This window comes from Maylandia zebra, linkage group LG20 (assembly GCF_041146795.1).
Source record: "Maylandia zebra isolate NMK-2024a linkage group LG20, Mzebra_GT3a, whole genome shotgun sequence".
NCBI classification, from domain to species: domain Eukaryota; kingdom Metazoa; phylum Chordata; class Actinopteri; order Cichliformes; family Cichlidae; genus Maylandia; species Maylandia zebra.
The window spans coordinates 5929882-5954622 of record NC_135186.1 but is presented as its reverse complement, the minus strand read 5'-3'; the positions used below and the strand labels follow the sequence as shown (position 1 = coordinate 5954622).

The window sequence follows — 24741 nt, the reverse complement described above, 5'->3', positions numbered from 1 at the left end:
CACTCATTATGGGCACAAATGTTTTGCTCATTTCAGGCTTTTAATGATTTCATTTAATTGTTCTTTTCTAGAGTGGAGTGATTGTACAGTATACATCTTTAATCGCTTTAAAAACAAGAATTAGATGCACAAGTTTGAATTCATTTCTCTTTTTTTTCTAATCCACACTGTCCTGTTCCACTTGTTCTTATTCACATGTTGTGCATGATAAGGAGACATGAGGGCTTGGTTATTGGTGATAAGAAATACCTGAACACTTAATTTTCAAGTATGAACTTTACCATGTGTAATCCACTGTCTTATACTACACAGCAAAACACCCAACAAGTTTCTGCCCAAATATTTCCAAACGCCACTGTAAACAATTATCTGTTAGTGTGGAGGTTTGGATGAGATAAAGTAGCCATTGGCAGCCATTGTTAGGATATGAATAGGAAGAAATCCCTTACAAAGTTCTCCAAAGTTTAAAAATAAGTGACAGCGCTCTGTGTTTTAATGCTTGCATGCGTGGTTGTAGGCACACTTCCTCGCAGGCTAAGGAAGGAGTTGCTGGCTTTCAAACTACGAAACAGGCCCAGCAAGCAGGAGCTGGAAGACAGGAATATCTTCCCAGCAAGGAGTGATCAGGAGCGCCAGGAAATTCGCCAGCAGATTGAGATGAAACTCGCCAAGTAAGCTATGAAATATTCTTTTGACTGCTGTCTGTGGAGTATTAGTGATTAATTTGTCATAATACCTGCAACAAAACCTTGGTCATTTTAGAAAAAGCAGTTTAGGTTATGTAGGTTGCCTTGTGAAGATATCTTTTAACTCAGTAACATCAACTTTGCTGGGGGGTTTTAAAGCCATGGTTCCATATTAGTGTCGTGTAGTCTCCATGTAATTCATTATGTAACAATGCACTGTAAGCCCAAAAAACATCTGGGCAGTGTCTTTCCAGGGTAAACGTATATTCTTAATTGCCTGGGTTACACAACAGCTAAGAGTAGGTGGAGGTGTGAGATAAACATTGGCTCTAACTGGATTATCCGAGTCTTTTGCACAGACTTGATTTATCTTGCACAATCTGCTCAGATTGCTTATGTGTAGTTCTTTTTTTTTTTTCTTACTAAAGGTCAGTTCTTAGTTTTGGAATGTTTTGTTATGTTCTTAGTTTTAAACTTAGAAGTTACCCATTGTGGTAATAGTACATCTATTCAAACAAGGCCAAACTGAATAAAACAATTTAATATATTCCGCAGAATAAAAAATGTACCAGAAATTCTTAGATGCCTTTAAAAACTTGCCACTCTTCAGCTTTCTGGAATACAACGGGTACAGACAGACAGTTCTTCCAGGAAATGTCTCTGTACAAAAGCGCTGCCAGGACATTAATTTTTTTTTTCTTTTCTTTTCTAATGTAAGTGAGAAACTTGATGTTCAAAGACTAACAGCGGAGGTCTCGTGTCACAAGACTGGGGCTCTTTAACACAGCCGTATCAAACAGGGGCACGGCACAGTGTTGCATAACCCACTATGCAATAACTCCCAGCCAAGCGCAGAGTGCCACCCACACTTTCTAAAGAACAAGATCTACAGTCTGTCTGCGGGAGAACTAATAATACTCCCGCCTCCTCATTTTCTTAGATTTACTGGAGGAAAATATATTATTATTTGGGGGAGAGGAAAACAGGTTTAAAGCATTCTCGAGCAAAAACACTCTACTCAAAGGTGAGGATGGAGCATGGCTGTAGCTTACATAAGCGCTTCAGGGTCTATATTTCAAGACAGAGAAGTTCCACTTGTAGCACAGCGGTTGTTACATAAAGACGTATATACAGAGCACTGGCTTTTGCTGAACTACTCCTTCTTGATTTCATTTTGTAAAGAATTTAGACAGCCATAAATCAAAGGAGCATCAGTGGGGATACCCAAAGCAGTCTTATTTGGGTGAACCTCTGCACTGCCCAGGTTTGTAGAATGATCTGGGTTCAATACAATTCATATGAGTTAAGCGGCAGAGAAAAAAAATCTACCTCTCTGTACTCATGCTGAATGATCATCCATCCTGTCAGTGATAAATGACCTTTCTATCTTTAGAATCGCACCACCTGGCACTTGTGCTGCAGTCATACTGTGCTGTTTCCAATCTTAGCTCCTGACACTGTTCAATAATGCATCTCCCCATGCGCTCCCTCCTCTCCATAAATGTCGGGGAGTTATAGCAGCAGAAATAATAGCAGGAGGGGGTGGGGGGTTTGCTACTGTACTTGAAACATGAAGGAAGCTTGGAATGGCCAATTTCGTCTCCTTGTTGCAGTTGGCAGCTGAAACAAAAGATCGAGCGCCTCCATCAACCACACATGGGCGTTTCTATTGTTTTGATTTTTTTTGTATTCCTCCCCCGGCAGGCATAGTTTGGTTTTCTATTTTAACTCATTTTCCTGCGAACATCTCAACTCAAGTGTCTAATGGAGATCCCTAAACCGATGGGCGTTTATGCGTCATTGCAGTATTCTGGGGGATCCCTTTTAAACATCTTACTTCTTCTCGTTCAGAAAGCGGTGGGTGATGTAGCGTTACAGTTATGAGTCAGAGTGTGGATATTCAGGGTTCCCCAAAATATAAAATCTCCTCACTTGAGAGCAGAGGGGTAATGTAGCTTTCGTGATTCATACATCTCACAAGGAAATCTCATTTGCCCACCAAAATAGCATCCAATCTTGACAGTAATGTGTTATTTATTCAACTCACCCACAAAGACCAAAAAAATATAATTAAGGGGCTGTTTCTAAAAATAGCCACAGCTTCTGCATAAAGCGCATAGGGCTCTTTCTGGAGTAGTGAAATCCCCTCCCCTGTGTTACTAGGCAGAAGACAGAATTTGTGCAGGAAGACTGTATTGTCTTAAGGATACCAAGTATCGTTGCTAAGCAACAAGGCGATCAGGTCAATAATAGTGTGGCTGGTGGCATCCACTAGGGCATTGGAAGCGATATTCCTGTTCCATGTGTTTAAAATGTAATATCCTCGGAGCTGTGGGAACACTTTGTCTTTGTTTATCGAAGAGTCATGAGGCAAAGAAAAGCAGCACGTTGGGCTGTTTCCCCCCAATGAGGTTTTAAGATATTGGCATTCACACAAATATACATAAAAAAAATTAAGTAAGGCTTAATAAATACATATGTGTGCATGTATATGTTTATAAAGATGGGATCCTCATATGGAACAAAATGCTGTAATCATTGTAGACACCCTTCTGCTTTTTGTTCCATTTCTAATCACACGTCTCAGAGGAGACCTCACCAAGGGAGCCAAGCTATTGAATAATTTCTCATGCGACTCCACGTGCTGTGTCTGGTCACACGTGTTAATTAACAAAGACTTGTTGCTTGGATGTACTCATTATCCTATGCAGCGTTGAGTAAAAACACAGAGAGCATCTGAAAAAATAAAAATCACACACCAGATTTTTCCGCTATCTTTTTTTTCTGCCAGTTTTGTGTCCCTTAATTAAAAGGCATGTCAAGAAAATGAGTTTGCGCTTAATGCTCATTACACAGTGCAACAGAGACCTGCATAGTTTGTGCATGGATGGTGAAAACAGCTCTCTCACAGATGTGGTTTTCTATTGTATTAACAGACTTTTAGAATACAACAATTTAATTGGCTGCTATGTGCCCGTCTATCCAGCGATAAACATACAAAACCTCATTCAGCTCGTTCTATGTGACTTAACTTTGATCTGTTACAGAACAAGAACTATAAAGAGTCCAAATATTGGTTTGGTCAAAAGGATAAAGAGAGCCCTGCTGTGCTCTACCCTCTCTGTCCTTTCCACCTGTAGAGGTGCACTGTGATGTGTGCCGCACGCTGTCTGAAGCTGAGCCCTTTGTATAAATAATAAATGTCAGCAGCAGCAAAAGATATTGAACTTTGAAGACCTTTTGGGCTCTTTGATGGTGATGGGTCAGCATGTGGGAGCCTAAATTCAGTCATTTGAGCACCACCACTGAGAGATTGTATTATATCACAAAGTAAATTATGTTTTTTATAACAATATTTCCTCATTTAAAAAACAAAAACAAAATAGGAAAAACTGAATTCAACTGGTGCAACAAAGAGGGTGAGAGATGACTGTGGCAGTAGTCCAGCGCACATCAGGATGAGGCTGGGGATGCCTTTAGCGAGAGCCCGCTATGCCCCGCCTCCATTAATTCGGCATGCAGTAACCAGGGAGACTGGGGGGAGTCGCGCACCAGCAGCTCATCACGACCCAGTTGAAAAGCGCGTGTAGCGAGTAGTAGAGAGGAGAGCCTTCACTGCTGCGGCGTTGTGCAGCAGATACTACCGCATCTGAGATGCAGCACACAGTACCCGAGAAATAATTAGCAGACTTCTCAAAATAATAATAACAACAACAAAAAAGGAGAATTAGCTTCGCTGATTGTTCCAGATGTGGGGAGCGCCTCCGCTGAAGTCTCACAGCCGCGGTTTGGATGCGAGATGGAAACATAGGGGATTCCTCTCGAGAACGCGCACAGCGAAGAAGCTGCAGCCCGTTTAAAGAGGACCGGACAGGTTATCTGAAGATACGATGGTTCAAAACGTGGTTTTGGTGTTTCTCCGCAGGAGGCTGAGCCAGAGACCGAATGTGGAGGAGCTGGAGAGTCGGAACATTTTGAAACGTGAGTTCAAACACCGCAAAACTACTCCCGAATATTTCACTCACAGCGAAGTATCTCACAGAGAGGCATGCCATATACATCATGCATTAATCAGCGCAGTAAACAACGCATGAGTACACTTTTTTCTTCATTTTTTAAAAATGTAATTATGAATTTTTAAAAGGAGCTGTTTTTACTTTCTTAGAGAGAAACGACCAGACAGAACAAGAGGAGAGGAGGGAGATCAAACAGCGGCTAAACAGAAAGGTGAGACTCCGTTTCTATTAAATACACTGTTCTGATGCTCTGGTTACTTCAATGTAAACAACAGACGGTGACAAATGTTTGGCACCTTGTCTCTTCCAGCTCAACCAGCGGCCCACGGTAGATGAACTGCGGGACAGAAAGATCCTCATCCGCTTCAGTGACTATGTGGAGGTAGCTAAAGCTCAGGACTACGACAGGAGAGCAGACAAGCCCTGGACTCGTCTGTCAGCAGCAGACAAGGTATGTATTGGATAGTGCAGTCACATCACGTTGATCTCTATGTCTTATTGCCACCACTCACTCAGGACTTATCGCCAAAATCAATTTCACTATGTAAGTCAGTTGGATTAAACAAATACCCAACATCTTTTCCCAAATTCCCCATTGACCTATTACTCAGGCTATCCAGCATTGCAAGTTGCTGTTATCAGCTTATCTCACAAAATCCCCTGTCCTCTTTAAACTTTTTAGCCTGATTTTATACACAAATATATATATTTCTTTCTTCCTGTTGTTGCTTTGCTGCTTGATGCACTGATGCATTTTTTTTCCTCTTCCCAACAGGCTGCAATCCGGAAAGAGCTGAACGAGTTTAAGAGCACCGAGATGGAAGTGCATGCCTCAAGCAAACATCTAACGAGGTCAGCATTTGGAAACGCCTGCCTGTGTTTGGAAGAACATGCATGCATGGGTTGATGCTCTATTCTAAGCTGCAGCAGTCTAAATTTAGCTCTCCTTGAGCATACAGAGGTGCATGCAGGAGCTAAAGATAGATGGGAGTGCTATAATGGGGAGGGGGAGGTTGTCCTCCAGAGAGTTCTCACTACCAGGTAGCAAAGCATGATGAAAGGCCACCGTGTCCTTGGCTTAATCATGTTTGAAAAGCACGAGACCTCGTGAGTTGTAACAGTGACCTAGAGGGAGGGTAGGAGTGTAGGTGCCTGGCTTCTCAGCACTGTAAATGGCTGTGCTAAAAATAGAGCCACAGAACTGATTAATGGCTGCAATAACAGAAGGGCATCTGGTAACAAAGGCACCCTCTTGCTCTCACCATTTATTTCTATTCCCTTTCTTTCTATTTGTCTCTCCAGGTTCCACCGACCGTGAAAGTGTGGAGTTTCTTCTGTGAAGAAATGCTGAGCTTTGACATTTCCTGAAGCTGCTAGAAGCTGCTCAGTGGCGACAGTTCAAAGAGCCCGGAGCCTTTCTGTCTTCGGCGCGCCTTTTTTAAAGAATCTTCCGCCACCCTTGACCATCATATTATCAGTATGAAGTCACGGGTATGGGAGAGATGATGATGGTAATGTTAGCACTGGCGTGTCCTGGAGACTGCTGAGTGCCAAACGTGGAAACTGGCAGGTGGAAGAGACTTTGGTGGAGCCTCTGACTCTCAGGACAAGAGCAGAGTATTAAAAAAACAAAAACAAAACAATCTTGTCATTCAGTCATTGTTTTTTTTTCTTTTTTTTGTACTAATTCATGGACTCCTGACAAGATTGTGTGAATCTGTGTAGTGGGAAGAAGTTGTGCATGTGACCAGCTTCACCTTTTCTTAACTGATGAATAATGTGTCAAGACTGTGTAAAGACTGTGCAGCGTGGGGGAGGTGGCATTGGGGGTTGAATTTGATATTAACTGTACATACAGTATGTCAATCAGAATGGGACCGTCGACATCTTCACTGAAAAGAGAAATACCTTTGTAAGCACTTACTTGTCTTCAAAATACAAGGCCTTTTTTTTAAACTGTGCTGCCTCATTTATTTTTAAAACAACTTTATTTTCATTTAACAATATGGTAGAGGAGTTATTAAAAAACAATCAATACAATTAAGATCTTGAAAGTTTACTTGACCATTTCTAGTACTTAACAAGCTTCAATGAATAAATCAAGAATTAGGGTTAAAAATAGAGTCAAGTCAATGAATAGCATGGGAGAGCTTACAATAACACCAAAACTTATTCAATTTATAAAAGCCATAAAATAACACCAGAACACAACATTTCCAATCAAATCCCAAACACTGGAACAAAGCACCATTAGAATAAACCAAAGACATCTGCATGGAATCAAAGCAGAATCCAGAAAAACAAACACTGCATGAAAATACTTTGACTGAGCACAGCAGAACTGCCTAGGACAGCACGAAACACACAACCTGCTTTATTGCGTTCCGGGACAGTGTTGAACTCAAACCCGGCTCCCTCATCAGGGGAAGAACAAAGCATGCAGTCCTTTCTTGACTCTCTGGAGCTCTCCCTCCAGCTATAAAGGACACAAAGAAACATTCGAGAAAGACGCTTAATTTGAGATCTTACACAACATCATCTGAGTCATACTTTTCTTTCAATGGTACGTGCTTATGCACAAGCTTTCACAGAACCATTGTTCTTTTGACAGAGTGATGGACACAACATTAAAGACACACAATGCAAGCCCAGCTCTTCTCTGTTTCCTGAAGTTTCACCTGTTCATACTCACCATCTCACTGAGGAATTTGTCCTGAACTGACTTCATGTCTTTTCTGATCGTGCACATCTGAAAACAGCACAAACAGCAGCAGGGTTTTTGGGAGTGGTAATAAAGAATATGACACAGTCAGGACACACAGGGGGAGAATAAAAGAGATAGCAAAATGTCACAAAGGCCACTCAGCAAAAGTCATATTTGATAGACAGCTTGACAGGCAGATGACCTCTTCTAAATTAAAACACATAAACACTGATTATTCAAAGCTGAATTTTGAGTTACAGCTACAGACTGCACTCAAGCAACACAATGAAGCAAATATTAGATATACTGTGAAGTCTATGCATGAGGATCACACCTCAGATGTGAATATTCTCTCCTCATACTCCAAGCTGTTGCACATGTTACTCTGAAGCGCTCTCTTCAGGAGCTCATTTCTGGAAATAAGGAGACAGACAACCATGGAGCTGTATATCTGATTTCTTTTACACATTTTTAAATATTTTCGTGGCTATCGTGTCACTCAGGATGGAACTACCAAGATAACAAAGAACAAACGACAAATTAGTGACACAAGTATGGACTGCAGAGTATTGTGGCTAAAGGACCCATTTAATACAATCCCTTCTCAGATTCGAGGAGTTAGCAGCATAATAAACTGCATATGGAATTTTTTTAAAACAGAGGGCATAAATGGCAATTAATAAAATATATGTTTATCAAAGGAATAATACTGATATTGGTTTCTCATATACTCACTGAGTGACGAAGTCAGACATATCTGAAACGACTGTATAGATTATGTGTGTTAATTACCATATGGGGGAAGTTGATAAATGGGGGTGCTTTATTTTTATTTTCAGCTACTAGCAGTGTAACTATGGAGGGAATGCTTACGATAACCCCAGCTAAATGATAGTAGGAAGAATAGGATGTATAGGACGTGTATTTAGTTGATGATTTCAAGCTTAATGAAAAAAGCTTTTTTCAAATCAAAAGTTTTAATCTTTCTTCCAACAGAAAAATTTGATAATTCTGTGTATTCTTCTTTAAACCTGAAAGGACACCATTGATCAGAGTGTGGAAAACAGAATTATAAGACTCTTTTAGTACTCAAACACACACAAACACACGCTTTAATTTCACCTTGTGATTTCCTGCTTCTGGTAAGAATGGAAAGCCGTCATCTGTTTTTTCCAGTACATCTGTATAAGGAAAAACCATTGGCACTGGTCAAATCTACAACAGATCATCCTGGCGGCAGGTATTATTCAACAGAACATTGTATGGCTGGATATTTTGTTTTTAATATCGCTTTCTGCATTTTCTCTATGTGGCAGACAGAGTCAGAATAACCTACAGTGAGGTCATTATCCATGTTTTTCAGCACAGTGTCATCCTGCTCCAATTTGTGTATCTCCTCCAGGAGGACCTTCTGAATCTGTTTAAGCCTCTGAGTCCTGTAGAGAGGACAGACAATTAACCAGAAAAGTAGAAATCTACAAGGAAATACAAACAAAGATTACAGTGTCCTATCACACTCATGAAAGACCACTGTAGGGTTGTAGCCAATAAAACATAAAAAGGATTTATTAACACAGCAAACTGACTTCTAACTAGATTTCACATTTGCTAAGGACCCCTGTGTGAAGAAGCCCAGATACACATTTTTTTTTGAATAGATTATTCTGCCAAATCTTTCTTTTTCATATTCTCCAGTTATGAACACACAAGAGAAAATAATTTAGGTTAAAATAAAATGATCACTATAGATTCTCACTTGCCTTTCAGGACTTCTCTGTTAGTGTGCTATCGGCCATCAAATTAATTAAAGGTTGGCGATAACAAATGTTGCATATTAACCGAAAAGATCAGACTTATAGTTCATTTACACACTGACAAACTAACTGACCTGCATTTGGTAATTTGCATATTAATGGAAGAGACGTGTTGCTGGACGGTCTTCAAAGACTGCTTGTTGTAAAGCTCCATCATGCTGTAACGTTTCTGAACATGAACATATATGGTTATGTAGCAGTTTTGTAAGTAATCATTCAACAGCAGTACACACTGCTGTCTCAAATACATGTTTACCACATACTAGATTTCTCACAACATTAAGTGTTCCTTTAAATTGTGAACACAGCACAGATGCAATGTAGTGTGCAGCACTATTCTCTAACTATGTTGTATGTCTGGACACATTTCCAACCTGGAACTTCTTCTTGAGCTCCGAGCTCAACTGCTGACACATGTTTCTTGGGTTTACAGCAATTTCTGGCAAATCTAAACCTTCATCAATGTCCACGTCTCCATCTGTTACTTCACCCTCCCAATGACCAGAGGAAGACTTCACCTGGCTCAACTCATCCACAGCAGGCACCTCAACTGTAGGTAACAAACAGGAACATTAACATATTAGAAAGGACAACATTAGAGTCAAATTCTGATTCAAGAATGTTTCATAGTTTTTTTTTACCAGATCTTTTAAAGATGCCACTGATATCTTAAATATCCTCACTACATCCTAAATCATATAGTTATAAAAAAACAAAGATGTTTTGACTGTGCTGCAAGGAATATTTTGACTTCCTGTGTATCTCTTTTACATCACATATAATTTAACAACGTCAATTTAACAAAATAGTTCCAAAAAATACATTCAGATAGATCACCTTAGATTAGATTTGGATGTAGTAAAATCCTGATCTAAAAAAAAAAACACATGAAGAAACTTCCTGTGCCAAAGTTGAAACACATATTAGCTTGTCTGATTAAGGCATGTGTAGTTAAGGTTTTCCTGTGCTTATCTATGTAAGAGACTCTGAATATGTCTTACACGACTTGAATAATTTCCGTGGCTTCAAATGAGGAGAGTGATTCCCTCTCATCTTGCTTCTCATACTCTCTTCTGTCTCCTCGTCCTCTGAATCACTAGACAAGGAAATGTGGCGCTTGCGGCTGGGCCCTGTTTCAAAAATCAGATGTGACAATTAGATAGGATGCCATTTTATAATGAAGCGCAACTTTAATTTGGTGCAGAGTGGACCTAACGGTGGAATTAAACTGTAGCAACCAGGAAATTTATGGCAAACCCCCCCAAAAAACAAGTTAAACGTTTATTTTACCTGAAACATGAGACTGTGCGAGTTTTGAGTCTTGGTCTGACAGTGGCGTCATCTATCAGGAGGACAGTAATGAGTTAGTTAGTTTGAGTGATTTAGTGTTCTTAAAGTTTTTTTTGTTCTTCAGCTGTAAAGTTACATTAATCAAAAAAAGAAACCAAAAATCAGTAAAGAGCCAATACCTCCGCTTTAACAGATAGAGCCAGGGCAACAGTGGGACCGTCCTTAACTTTTCTGGTGAGTACTGATGAGTTAATAGATGATGAGCTTAGTGAAATCTGGGATACTGAAGACACATTACTCAAACTACAGCAGTGGCCATGGCTAATTGTGTCATTTGGAAATGGTGACAGAGCAGGAGAAGGCAAGGGTGGTTTGTCCAGCTCAAGGAGTGTGGATGTCAGCAGGGGTCGAGTGGACAAAGGAGAATGAGGTGCTGAAGAAAGATGCTGTTCGATTGTACTAATCTGGAAACAAATAGAAGATTGAAGGCGGCAGAAAGTGATGAGAAATAATGTCAAAAAAAAAAAATATGGTAACTCGTTTTGTGGTTAGCTAATGATCATGTCTGCCATAGATAAGTGACAATAAATGAAAAAGACATTTCACACAATGCATGAAGAAGCACAGATTAAGTGCTGCAAAGCCATTATCTGCTCTGTACGGCATTAAGTAGGTCATTTCAATCATCATGTGCATTTCCCCATAATTAAAAGATCTATTTATTAGGAATTCCTCACATGGCTAACTCATAAGAATGGCTTCGTTTAGCCGTAGCCATCTCATGTTAGAGAAAATAACTGTCTGGAGTAGAATTTAGCAGTTTGCAAATCAAACTTTCCAGTTGCTTATAAAGGACAAGGTTCAAAATAAGGTTTTTAAGGGGAGGGAGTTATATTTTCAGTCATCCCTATCCACATTTTTCTCGGACAGTCTGGGAATTTCAGCTTAAGTCATGCTTAAGTCAGTGGCCTACGTTTTTACTTCAGTGAAATAATAACTCACACTACGATTCAAGTTGTGCTACTGATTCTCACAAGACTGTTGACTGACATCAATAACATCTATGCAGAGTTAGTGCATGAATAGCTTAAAGACCTGACAAAGATGCCAAAATGAGTGTATAAACATCTTTATGGTGAGTCCAGATGAATTTAACAACTCAGCCCACGGCAGATCGCTACAGATGTGCAGTATACTGGACTAACTTTATACAAAGAGGAGCAAAGACAAAATTAAATCAATAAGGCCTCCTCACTCTTTCCCTTCTGGCCTTTTTGCTGAGTTAGGTGTGACTACCCTTTCCATCTTACTTTGTTATTTATTTTCTTTAATAACAGAACACCACCCACACTGGAATACTCCACTATTTGCTGAAGCAATGTTCAGAAATAAAAAAAAATATGCTTTCAACTCAACAAATTAGAAAAAACCCATACTCATATATTTTGCACTGTGCCGTTTTTTAGGGTGAATGTGAAACAAGTATTTTTCTACCCTAAAACACTTTCTTTCTGTTTTAACCCTTGACAGATACCTTACCACAGTGCCATAATATGTCAGAAAGGTGATGTACCTTTGCTGCACTAAGTTCAGTCGGAGGTGCAGGGATTTGTCCTCCAAGTGAAGTGAGAGAAGGGACAGACTGCTTAGAATGAGTCTTGGATGAGCCATGATTCTTTTCTGCAGTGTAGAAAGAAGACTTGCACATTTCTTTACTTCTGACTTTAGGTTTGGGTAGCAGCAGGACTGGCGAGGGGGTGTCTTGGCAAGAAGGCTTAGGGGAGGCAGGCAGCGGGGATCCCCGCGGGGTGAGAAGAGGGGAGCAGGTCAAATCCAAGGTTGGGACTGACCTATCAGCAGCTGCGGGGATCCAAAATAAGCACAGATGTTCAAACAGCTGGCTTTAGAAGTTGGACAAAGAGTAGAAGGTCAATATACACAAGTTCCTCTACATAGAGGTTGGAGAGCAAAAGGTTTCTTTATGCAATGCTTTACATAAAGTGTTTAGAGTGAAAAGGTTTCACTGCCATGGAAACACACATTGCCGGCACCAAATTGTTTCACAGGGGTTTATACAAATATCTAACAGCTGATAAAGAACCAGCGTTACAAAAAGGGGGTTTTGTGTGAAGAGTATAATTTTTTACAAATATAAATGTTAAGAAAGATAACGAGACTCATCATTATGACTCGGAGTAATACGTTAAGTTAGCATTTCTGACGATCTCACCTTTTGAGAGTCAATGTTTCTACACAATAATGAAAATCAAAGATTACCATCCACTCTTCTGCTGAAGAAAAAATATGTGTCACTAAAGGAAAACTTTTTTTTTTCAATGTTAAAATGACTATTAAGTACAACCTGAATTCTGAAAAAATTGCGATGCAGTGAAAAATAACAACATAATCCAATGATTTGAAAAGTTCATAAACTTTTCAAATCATTTGTGGCTGTGGCTACAATGTAGCTTGCCATCACCAGTGTGTGAATGTGTGTGTGAATGGGTGGATGACTGGATATGTGAAGCGCTTTGGGGTCCTTAGGGACTAGTAAAGCGCTATATAAATACAGGCCATTTACCATTTTACCATAAACCCATATTTAATTCAGAATAGAAAGAAGTGAAAAATGTATCATTTTAAGAAAAAATTCAAGTTCATTTTGAAATGAATTTCAGGTGAACCTGTCATCTTTACTTCTGAGAAATGCACTTTTTACCCCCAAATCACGTTACTAACCTGTGCCAATCAATCTAATTAAGTGCATAATCTTTCTCCAGTGGTTTCATTTTAAGCACACTTAGTTTACCAGCCTTTTATTGCTTCCATCAAATCCAAAATGAGCTATTATTTTTCATGAAATAGTAAAATATCTCCGTTTAAACATTTAATATGTTATTTTCTGTGTTCTATTGTGAACAAAATATGGGTTAATATGATTTACAAATCACTGCATTCTGTTTTTATTGACAGTGTCTAAGGTTGTCAGGGGGGAATTGGGGTCATGATACATGTCACCACTGTGATGGAATTAACAAACCATTTGATCAAACATTAAACATTAAATAGACATTAGCAGCTGTCAGAGGGATCAAATGGCTCTTATCTAACTCTGACGCTAGAGAGTCGTTTTTTATTGTATCTTACATCTCATCTTTTCCATGAGAGGAGGGGATGGACAGAAAGAGGTCTGGCAAGTAACCCAGGAATCCTTCAATGAACTCATCTGTTCTTGGGCATTTGTCTTTTTCAATTTTGAAGTTTCTTGAGGAACATTTTCAGGCCTCTGCTGGAGAACAAAGTATGTTATTTATGACAACATATTATACTGTGAAATCCATTCAGAAACACAATCTGCAGGTGAAGATTTAAGACCACAGCATATTCTCAGCTAAATACAGCCAAAAAAAATTAAATTTCTCCTTTTGACGTTAAATAATAAACTACTGAAATATATTCAGATCAAAGACTGTATAAATATGATAAACATAGCTGCCAGGTCTGATAAAAAAAAAAATCTGGGGTTTTTCTAGTGAGTTTCTGGTCTCAGCTGATAGTTTAACGTCTTTATAAATTGCTTTCCCCTGTTGAGTCAAAGGGGTAAAGCAGGGCATGGTTTAGGGAAGTTCTACCTTGTAACTGAGAAGCTGTTAGCCCATGGATGTCATCGTTTTTCATTTAAATTTACCACTTGTTCGTGATACATGTGCTGTGTAAATTCTGAATTACCCATCTATAACATATAAGTGTATAAACACTTAGTATCTGCAAAGATATAAAGCTGTGAGTTGAAGACAACAAGTAATAAGAACATTTCTGTGCAGAACTGATGTCCTACCTTAAGTACAGAAGGTTTTTTAAAATCTGACTGGTTGTTGTTGCGTTTTCTCCTGTAGGTAGCAGCTGCTCGCTCAGAGGTTTTCTCATGCTTCCTCTGCTGGTCTATAAAATATTTCTGTTGAAATTCAGAAGAAAAATAAATATGATATTGCTCCAGCCATTTCTCGCATAACCACTTAGTAAAGATGACATTAAACACAAATGACCTTGGAAGTGGCTGGCTTCTTTGCGCATGGGTTTATATTGTTTTCCATTTGCTGGGTGCTGTCAGTCTTTTTCTTCTTTTTTTGAGTTGCATGAACTTCCACGGTTTTCGCAGAGAATGAGTACTATTTATAAAGAAAAGAAAGGTACAAAATATACATTATTATTGTTGCACTGGCTTGAAAGTTAGTTTTTTTGTCTTTTCACCAGATGAAATGTGTATTTTTAAAACTCACTATGGTTTAGTGAGTAGTTTATTAACACTGTGACTGAGCAATATATTTTCTACACCTGAGCTTAAAATTGTATACCTTTAGAGTATTGAAAGGACGGCCATGAAAGTCCATGAAAAAAGGCATTTTGATATTCAATATAATGTGTGGAGGCAGGATGAAGTTTGCCTTTTTACACTATATATATTTACAAAATGTTTTAATAAACATGTCTGCTTCATCTTTTGTTTACTCTTGACACTGTTGCCAATAGGATTACTTAAAAAAGAAAAGTGGTACCTGTTAACCGTTTAAAAAAACAAAAACAAAAAGCAGTAACAATGCTTAAGAAAAAGAAGTCTGTCTCCTGCCTTGGTAGCAGGAGGATCCTCAGGTTCTTCTGGCTGACTGTCATCAGTATCTGGCTCTTTGTAGCTTCTGGTAGAGGCGGCTGCAACTCTCTTGGGCCTCTTAGTAGCTGCATGTTGTCTGCTAGGTGCTGCTGCTAGCTTTACTCTCTCCTTTGGCTGACCAAGGTCCCTTTTCATGCGCCCGTTTTTCTGATACAACAGTGACACACTGTGGTTACTTAAAATAGTGCAGCTTGTAGCACACAATTTACAAAAACATTAATCATTCCTTACCTGAGTTGGTTTGTTATTACCCAATCCAGCTCTTGGAAAGGTTGGGACTAAATCTGGAGATTCAACTGTAATTAAACAAAACCTGTATGCAATTACTGATGTTTTCAAATAATTTTATTGGCATACAGTCGTGATGCAACAATTTTCAGACTTTGAGTCTGAATGTAACTTTAATGGCCTACCAGAAGCATGGTGTGGGACAGGTCTAGGTTTGATGGGCGCCTGCCTGGAGTATTTGATAACCTTGGGCTTGGACTTTGTGGCTGACTCTCTCAGCCAGCTGAGATCTGTTGTGGCATTTTCTGTGTCTGTGTCACTAAACAGGTGCTTTTTTACATGCCCCTTCTTCTGTAACACAGAATACAGCAGAGGACAGACATGAGTACACAAGCATGAAGAAAATGTTTCCACAAACATACAATGAATGCCTACTTTCGCCATAGGCTGCTCTTTCTTGGTTGTGCTGAGGAGTACCGAGGAGTGGATGCCACTGTCAAACAATATGGGAAGTATAGATTTAAGAAAGATTTGTAACAAAATATTAATATTTAAGACAAATAAAAGTCACAGAACATTCTCAATGGGGCCTACTTGCTCTGTATGCCACAGGTGTTTATGTTCTCCTTCTAAAATGAAATAAGTGAAACAAGACTGTTAACTTTAATCCTGAATTTTCTAAGTTCTCATGCTGATACATGTCAATACATAAAACTGACTCACATTAGTAACACTTACCTCAGAACTGAGGGGTGTATTGGTCCTGAATGCAAAAACGTCATCTCTATACAACAGGGGAAAAAACTATTACATTCACTGAAAGACAAATCTATCTTCAAATATCTTTGAAATGTTTTAATCGACTTAGATTACCTCCGCCTCACAGAGTTTGTTTTGGTTCTGCTGTAGGATGTAATTGGGTTTCTGGATGTTTCTCTCTAAAATACATCAAATGAATCAATAAATTATCTTTAGTAAAATAAATACAGAAAAGTGCTTTCAATGTTTTTTTTAAAAACTATATTTTAAAAATTACTCAAATTAATCCTAGACATAATTCAAATATTGATCACTTACTTTTCCAGTTGATAGCCAGCTCATATTGAAGATTGTTCTACTACAAAAACAACTCCATTAATGACATTATTGAAGTGGAAATTTAAAATGGAAAAATTACAGCCCTAAATGTTCATACCTGTTGACAAGAGAAGGAAACCAGTTCTGAGTGAGCTTTTCAGAAGTGTGTTTTTCTTTAGATTGGCCATTATCCTTATAGCGGCTAGAGATGAGCTTCACCATGCTGCCTGCAGCCTCTGAGTCTCTCTGAGAGCAGAAATTTGAAGGAATAAAAAAACCAAAGAAACAAAAAAAACCTTAATTCTTAACAAGAATTTTGGACTTGACATTAAGCTGCATAAACTTCACAGAAGTCATACCTTTTCTTTGTCTAATTGAGCCCTCTTACTTTCAGTTTCAGATTTGAGTGTTTTTTTCTCCTTTAGAGTTTTAGTTGTGGAGGTCTGGAGAACAGCACTAGTCTCCAGTGACGTCTGGCCCTTGCTCTTCCTTTTTGCACGGCCATTGCTCTGGGCATGTTGCGGCTTGGAAGTACATAATGAGGAAACATACTGGTCTTCTGCATTTGTTTCATTCGAGTCCCTTCTGATATCAGATGCTTCAGGAGGTGGAGAGTCTTTGTTCCTCTCCTTAAGGACCTGCTGCAGTCGCTCGCTGAGCTGGATATGCAGTTGCTTTTGGCAGACTGAGCTCGAGGCTGAAACTGACCACTTCGATGATAAGGAGCGCTCCTGAGGACGCAGCATAGCTGAACAAGGTTCTAAAGAGAGGAAAATAACTGTAATCAAAACCCTGATAATTGTTAATGGCATTAACATTTAACTAGCTTGTTTTTTGTATATTTTACTAGCTGTAATGTACAATGACAGTTTCATAATTTTAGCGATACTGAAGATATTTTTTGCCGCCTTAGTTTACCAGATCTTGGCAGGGAACTCGTTTTCTGTGTTGGCATCATCAGCATTTTTGAAACTGAAAATTTGTGCCAATTAGAAGCCCTGTAATTTAAATAAAAACATAAATATACTCAGATAGACCCATTACATACAGATATCAATCAGAACACTGGCTATGCAGCTATGCAAACAGACTGGAGGTTCTTCATGATACTTGCATGTTACTCCCAGTTTGGGGTTGGGTGTCAGGCACAAAATTCTCCTCTGCAAGTGAAAAGGCCAGTAATGGGTTGAGTCTTTAAACAAATAAAGCTGTATGTAACAAAGATAATACAGTTTATTTCTGAGTTAAGCAAAAAACAATGAAAATATATTTATATCATACCTCTGGATTTTTCTCCTCCTTGTTCAGCCAGAACCATGTTCACAGCATCTTTCAGTGGTATGCTCTGCAAATGACAGCAAATGAAACTGTATGATATTTCATATTTAGCAGAACACAGTTATTTACTTTGTGCCTCATACTAAATCCTCTGTTGCTTATAATTGCTGCACTGACTGCATTGTTAAGAACCCAACAGCAACGATTTTTACATCACTTTATTCTGACTGTGTGGAAATTATGTCTTTACATCAGGCTATGAGCATTAACCAAACAAACAAAAAAAAGAACAAACCAGTACCCTGATGGAAATTCAATGGTTAGGTGACCAGAGGAGGTCTAGATAAGTCTAGGTAGTTAAAACATCGAATTATTAAGAAACGTGAAAAGCAAAACCCCTTTTTACACAGCTGGATCATATTATGGTCTCCTTTAATCAAAAAGGTTAAAAAGATCATGCAAAAGTAGCAACAGTAGTAAAAAAAAAAATTTAAAAATTAAATCATTTATAGATAGACTGTACCTTTTTGTATTTGTCACCTTTATTCTTGATGGCCGGTTTAGAGGCTGTGCTCTGTAGAGATGCATCACATCGATAGTAACTGAATAACTGAATTTCCTGGACCTGGTGTATAACTACTCCTAACTTGGCTAAACAGTACACATTACAAAAACATGAACATTTACTTTACACTATTTGTGCGGTATGCAAGGACTTACAGTATAAAGCAATATAATCAGAGTATAACTAAAACTTAATACTGAATACATTAAAGAGTAGCTGCTATGACTGCAGTTCTTAACAGTGGTGATATGTGAACTAACCACTTCAAGAGGTGACTTTTCTGTTCCAATGCCATTGGCTGGAGTGTCTAAAAAGGAGGACAAAAAATATCATACTCATTCAGGATTTATTCAGTGGTTGAGAATGATACAACTGAGCACAAATGAAACAACTGGACACATAATAACTACTTAGTATTTACATACGAACTAAACTAACCCCAAAGGACATGAGGAATCTGATTCAGCTCTAGTATCTTTACATGTTTACTCTATCCATACTCTAAAGAGTTATAATACAGTCTATTAAAAAAAAGCAAAAATTACTTGTATAGGGTGTTCTTTTTGTCTTCTTTCACAACTTGTATATTTAGTTGTTTTTGTGATTATGTTTATTCTTGTGATGTAGCCCATTTATTTCTCTCACCAATAAAATAAAGCCTGTAACTTAGTACAATTGCTGGAATTGGTGTGGCTGCAGTTCTTCACACTTTGTACTGTCACCTACTTGATGCAAGAGAGAAGGAACGATGCACACTTCCAGCTCCGCCGCTGCTAAAAAAGGCAGTGGCCTCAGAAATCTTCATCTTGGCTGGGGTGACCACCTGGAGGGAAAATCAGATGTCTATAAATCTTTATGATGGTCTGTTTTGTAGATTTTATTTCACATCAATAATAACACAGAAGTCTTTACAGAATAACTTCTGTGTTTAAGAGGAATTTAGTGTTTAATCCATGGTGAGGAAAATACTGCTCAATATTTATTTGGTGGCTTGTGTGCTCCCTCTGCTGTTAAGTTTCAGGTGTGCCTTTCTATTGAAGTATCACAACCAAGAGTTGTCTTACACTTTCATTATATAACTGATGCCAGCCTTAAAAAAGATGTTAGAGTGTAGCTGTTAACATTTATATTAATAAATGGATAAATATTTGCAAATACTGACTTTAGCTGAGGAATTGTTTGTTGTATCAATCTTCGTTAACTTCCAACTTGTGTTTTGACTCATTCGTTTTCTCTGAACTGATCTTTTTCTGCTTTCCTTCTTATTTTGCAGGTAGTTGCATGTGCTGTATGTGTTGCATTGCTACATTAAATAATATTATACACATTACAGGGATTTTCCTGCATATCTCTAGAAGCAGCTAGTATTTTAACCGTTTTCAGTGGGGTTTAATTTATAAAGCAGAATTTTGTTCATACCCAGAAATACCAGGAAAAATATGCACACTTCTGTAAAGTAAGCTAAAACACTGCCTTCACTGACTTAACTTTATGTTGATATCAATCATGGTATGCCCCTGCTCCCACTCCATTTTCCTGTCTAGTCTAAACTGTCTGTAATTTAAAATTTAAATCTCTACCTGTGCTGGTGCAGCTGTAGCAGGTAAAACGTAGTTGACAGTACTTTTTTCACTTTCACCAAGAGACACCTGGCTCTCTGGAACAACCTAAAAAAAGATGAACATACAGGATGAAAAATCTTTTTAGACATTAACAAAAGATTTCTGATACAATAAAACCACATGAATAAAAAAACCCACACACAAAAGCTTGCACCCATTATAATTTCGATTTAAATTAATAATAAATATTATACATTTCAATATATTACACTACCAAATGTCCTTGGGGAGAAGATACAGAAAGCACTGAAGCATAAAGCGCTTTGAGAATCAGAGGACAAAAGCGCTATAGGAACCAGTCAATTTACCATTTAAACCCAACTCCAGCTCAAATATTGACAGTTTAATAAACACTGGAATCTGAGATGACAACTAATTATTACAGAAGTACAATAAGAGCATTACGTTGACAAACCAATGTTTACCTGAGTGTTGTTCTCCATTAAAGATCTAGCTGTAGCTTTCACTACAGATGAGCCCTGACGGAAGAAGAAAGTCTTAATCCAAATACTTAAATTCATCATGACCACAGTTTAGCTTCTGTTTGGAGCCCCATTCTATCAGTGGAAAATATAGACTTTTCCACTTGTTGTGAAAGTCTTTTTAACATTAATGTATACCTTAGAATTTACTTGTCATGTATCTATTGTGGTGTAGCAAGAAAATTCAGTAAAGACAGATAGACTCTACTTTATTTTTGCTGTGTCCATAGACATTTTGCACAGCCTGCAGGATGTCCAGCGAGGAGCTGAAATGGATCGTAAGAGTGGATCCTTCAGCTGCACCAACAATGACCACCTCTGACAGCTTGATCTGCAAGACCTGCCTCTTACCCTCCTCTGGACATTAAGAAATTTTTTATTAGAGCAAATACTTATACGAAATGGCAAAGTCGCATGCAAATAAAAATTCAGTGAATGCGAGCAGGCACATATGCATTGGCCTTTGTGTATACATTACCTTTTACAGTGTAGCTTTGGACTTCATGCTCATTGAGACATATAGTTTCCCAGTGGCTATCCTTTGAGGGTAAACCAAAGTTTGTTAAGCAGATGTTGACTGTGCTAAGCAAAAGTTGAGATTTTTTAATGTGTATATTACTATGTATATTGTATATGTGTGTATATTACTGATTTGAGGTATCTGTACCTCTTCATCAGCCAAGGAGAAGTAAAAAGAGATGCTGTGGCTGCCGAGGTTGAAGTCAATCCAGAATTCCTCAAGTTTCTCATCCGAGGGCATCAGCAACTGACAACATAACCACAACCTTATTATAACAGCAACTTATAGTATTAACAATACAGCATGAATTTGGACATAAGCTGTTATTAGATTAAACAGACTAGGACTGTGTGGTGAGAGATACCTTATGTGTGTTCAGACAATTAATAACTGAGTTGTTTCAAATTCAGTTTTGTTTTTCACATTTTAGAACAGAATCCCTGTTGATACTGACCTCACTGCTGTCCAGATAAGCTTCCAAACAAGGGTAGGAATACACCCTACAGTGCACAAAGAATTGTGTCATCAGAACTTTCAGTAAATCTTTCCAGTCAATATGGCCCAAATACAGAATGTAATTAGAGATTTTTATTAAAAGAGCTTGGCGAAAGAATTTGTAAAATGCAATATTCTTAGAGAAATAGACAAACATATGAAAATTCATATTAACTCAGGTTTAGAATGAAAGTTACAAATGAAACCACATGTGTTGTATAGCACTGAGCTCTGTTATGTATGTACCTTCTCTTGTCTCCCTGCATCCCATTCACCATGTTTAGAAATGTACGACAAGCCTGAAATCACACACACTTGCATTCAATTTTATGCAGCCTTTCAGCATAAACAACATCAGCAACAGCACCAGTACATCAAAAATCAAAAGCAAATATAAAATAAACCAAAACAGACTAATGTTACCGTCTCAAATTCAGAATCACGTATTTTGGCAAATGCACTGGCCACAAGGCTCATTCTGAACCATTTATATGCAAGTTCCTTCCTCTGGTCAGTTGTGGCCATTCTGCACAATGCCTCCATCAAGGATGACTGAAAGTCATAGTCTGAGGGGGAAACAGAAACAGTGTTTTACATATTTTATTTTTAATAGTAATTCTGGGTAAAGAGAAACGTATAAAGAAAGCTTACCACCAACATCCATTATATGATCAGCCAGTTTGATCCTGTAATCAAATGAGCAATCTACTTCTTAATAATTAGTAAATGTGGTAATTCATTCTTGATTGTGATCATTCATGTTTCCAATTGTATTACATTTAATGTTAATAATCATTTAAGAAAACTACAGTGACATACATGATATCAGAGGCCTCTTGTGACATTAGGATCTTCGTGTCTTTTTTAAGTTCCACTGGGATTTTATCCAGAATTAAGTTGAATTTCCGAATTGCCTGTTAAAACATTATTAGGCAGTTAATCAACTGTACCAAACAGAGGTCTTTCAGGTTCAGTGTTACTCTAAAAAAATTAGATAAACTATTGTACACCTCTTTCTGGATCAGGACGTAGATTCTAGGGTCAACAGCCAACTGGCCAATAGGATACAGAAAGGACTCAGTGATTTTGTATGTCCCTGCAAAAATAAAATAAAACATGGTATAGCAGACAAAGTCAATACTTTCTTCTTGTATACAGAGTCATCATTAAATTGCTGTAAACTTATTAGAAACCTCTTTTAAGTTAGAAACTCTTATCCATCTTACACTTAAATATGTCCCCATTCACTTTTTTAAACAGTATAAAAAGATGTCATTATCTACAGTACATAGAGATATGTAAATCCATACCCTCTTCGCATGCCTGATGAACCACCTTTAACATAGAGAAAGTAAAAACAAACCAAATTAAGAATACTGAAACAGTTGACTTTACAAAGTGTGTTTCTTATTAGAAGTTAGCTCACCGTTAAAGCATTTAAAAAGTCTTCAGAGAGGTTTATTAAGTTCTCATCCCACTGCAGCCCACACTGAATCCACACTTGTCTGCATTTTTCAAACCACTCCACCATCTGCACAAAAAAGGGTTCAATCAGACTACATAAGTTTACAGAACCCACATAGTATGTACCTTTATGTATTATTACGTGTGTACTCATCTTTTTTATTAGACCCTGTGCTATTAACCCCAAAAGTCCTTGGTCACCACCAGGTAGTATTAGGTGTTTTCCACACTTGTAAAGACTGGCAAATCCCAGACTGGCCAATTTGGGGTCTTTTTGAGCCAAACCCTATGGAACATAAATATGGTTTCATTAATTCCACTGATAACGCAGCATCATATTGTGTAACTGGGTGTTTTGAGTTTTATCTCACCCTGCAGATAAGTTTATCCAATTTGCTGAGAAACTGTTGAGAGCATTTCATGGGAGTCTCTTCATAAATCTCCCTCTGCAAGAACACATCCAGTGCTCGGACATCTCCGGACTTTACCGCCTCACTGATTATGTGCTCCAACTAAAAGGTTGAAGTATACAATTTACTTTTCACCATTAGGCCTGAATATTGATTAATTAAGTGATAGGAATATTTACAAAGGGAGAAAGTGTATGCATTCCCACCTGCGTGTTCTGTGCAGGTGCCATCCTTGTGAGAAAAGGTTTTAGCCTCTTTAAATTGACTGTAAACAAAAACAGCAGACATAAACCTACCAATCATAGGCCTATCTTAAAAGGCCTCACTTTATATAAATTATGTATTGACATGTAATTTTCAGAAGTTTAATTAATTTGCCATCAAAAAGCTAAACACTAAGTTATCTGTTATCTTCACATGAGCCTACATGAGATGCTTTATATAAATGTATTGCAGTACATGCAATCTGAGCTATGTCATGAGATATGCTGCTAACCTTTATGACCTCATCAGGCTTTATTGAAGTTAGCTAGCTTAACTTTGATGCTAATAGAAGCTAAACTTTCTCCGAGCCAACAATAATTTCAGACCATAACCATCAGCTAGCCCGGGATTACTACATACCTTAGGGAGATAATATTATATACACAGCTCTACTTACTGTGCTGTCAAATTTGGCACAAAAAGAGGACATGACAGGTTGCTTCTTATTTTAAGTTTTTCAGTTGATCCCCACAACGCGCGCGAAGTCTTTGCATTCTTTGCGCACGCGCGAGAGGGTTTACGTCCAGCCGGAACTGTCGACTCCGTTCATAATACAGTAAGACAACATTAAATACATTTTTAAAAAATCCTGTATACAGGCACTGTTGCTCAGCAGCTCTTTAGTCTGATTGATTTGAAATAGATCTGCTTATTCACCAGGGACAAGAGAACCATGTTTAGATTTTTTTTTCTGTTTTGCGGTATAGTAAGTAATATTAAAGGGTAAACTGTAAGTATTTGTACTTAATTTTGTTTACATTTTTAAACTTTCTTTTCTACTACAGTTGTCTGACTGCTTTATTTATCAGTTACTTTTCAGGATCTTGCCTTTCTGTCCAGTTATACTATCCTTCCCATGTGATTTTTAACTTGATATCTTCCTGATAAACTACACCTACAGGAGATGCTTGGCCATGAAACCCATATCAAGAAGCGCCTGGTGTTATGTTAGTGCGAGAGGAGTTTTGGAGTTCTGCACTTACTGAGTCAGCAGAGCGTTGCCAGCTTTTAGGGACCATGTGCCTCAAGTCTCAGCAACCCCGGTGTGTAACTTTATATGGTCTGCCACTTCGTGGGTGGCTGTGGTTTCTAAATACTTCCACTTTTCAAAAATACCTCTTACGGTTAATGTTGGAATATCTAGGTGGGAAAAATTT

General features: G+C 38.2%; 2 protein-coding genes across 7 annotated transcripts in view; one reads left to right on the top strand and one right to left on the bottom strand.

Moving 5' to 3' along the window:
- The window catches only part of phactr3a (phosphatase and actin regulator 3a), a 34700-nt gene extending 27996 nt beyond the window's left edge, over positions 1–6704 (top strand). Inside the window, exons 7-12 of one of the 2 annotated variants that reach the window (XM_004554156.5) lie at positions 518–671; positions 4612–4667; positions 4852–4913; positions 5013–5153; positions 5478–5554; positions 6005–6704. In XM_004554156.5, the coding sequence (XP_004554213.1) occupies positions 518–671; positions 4612–4667; positions 4852–4913; positions 5013–5153; positions 5478–5554; positions 6005–6020 (506 nt within the window). In that variant the 3' untranslated portion in view covers positions 6021–6704. The remainder of the gene's footprint in view (positions 1–517; positions 672–4611; positions 4668–4851; positions 4914–5012; positions 5154–5477; positions 5555–6004) is intronic. The other variant, XM_076878341.1, reaches the window with a different exon arrangement.
- sycp2 (synaptonemal complex protein 2) lies at positions 6643–24088 on the bottom strand. 5 transcript variants are annotated; one of them, XM_076878335.1, is made up of 47 exons: positions 23982–24088; positions 23527–23585; positions 23282–23422; positions 23067–23196; positions 22873–22979; positions 22757–22781; positions 22457–22542; positions 22266–22360; positions 22098–22132; positions 21870–22012; positions 21693–21745; positions 21406–21451; positions 21099–21197; positions 20910–20970; positions 20640–20788; positions 20375–20428; positions 19908–19994; positions 19054–19150; positions 18588–18634; positions 18286–18336; positions 17766–17829; positions 17599–17644; positions 17403–17482; positions 16844–17244; positions 16603–16730; positions 16485–16524; positions 16281–16345; positions 16146–16191; positions 16002–16036; positions 15843–15900; positions 15593–15758; positions 15411–15475; positions 15138–15326; positions 14557–14679; positions 14349–14465; positions 13658–13799; positions 12084–12370; positions 10690–10974; positions 10511–10562; positions 10222–10350; positions 9595–9770; positions 9295–9389; positions 8743–8842; positions 8529–8587; positions 7741–7819; positions 7395–7451; positions 6643–7178 (listed from the first exon to the last, which is right to left on the bottom strand). In XM_076878335.1, exons 2-47 carry the CDS (start codon positions 23548–23550, stop codon positions 7122–7124), a joined length of 4671 nt encoding a protein of 1556 aa, XP_076734450.1. In that variant the 5' UTR covers positions 23551–23585; positions 23982–24088; the 3' UTR covers positions 6643–7121. The 5 variants fall into 5 exon arrangements, with proteins under 5 accessions (XP_076734450.1, XP_076734453.1, XP_076734454.1 ...); XM_076878338.1 differs by having other exon boundaries at positions 13658–13796; XM_076878339.1 differs by having other exon boundaries at positions 15593–15755.
- Positions 24089–24741: the final 653 nt, after the last annotated feature.

Coding starts and splice junctions, on each gene's coding strand:
- sycp2 (XM_076878335.1), bottom strand. CDS start 23,550: ATGGCACCTGCACAGAACACGCAG. Junction 16,192..16,280: donor ACAAACTCTGTGAGGCGGAG/GTAATCTAAGTC, acceptor CCTGTTGTATAG/AGATGACGTTTTTGCATTCA. Junction 16,037..16,145: donor ATACACCCCTCAGTTCTGAG/GTAAGTGTTACT, acceptor ATTTCATTTTAG/AAGGAGAACATAAACACCTG.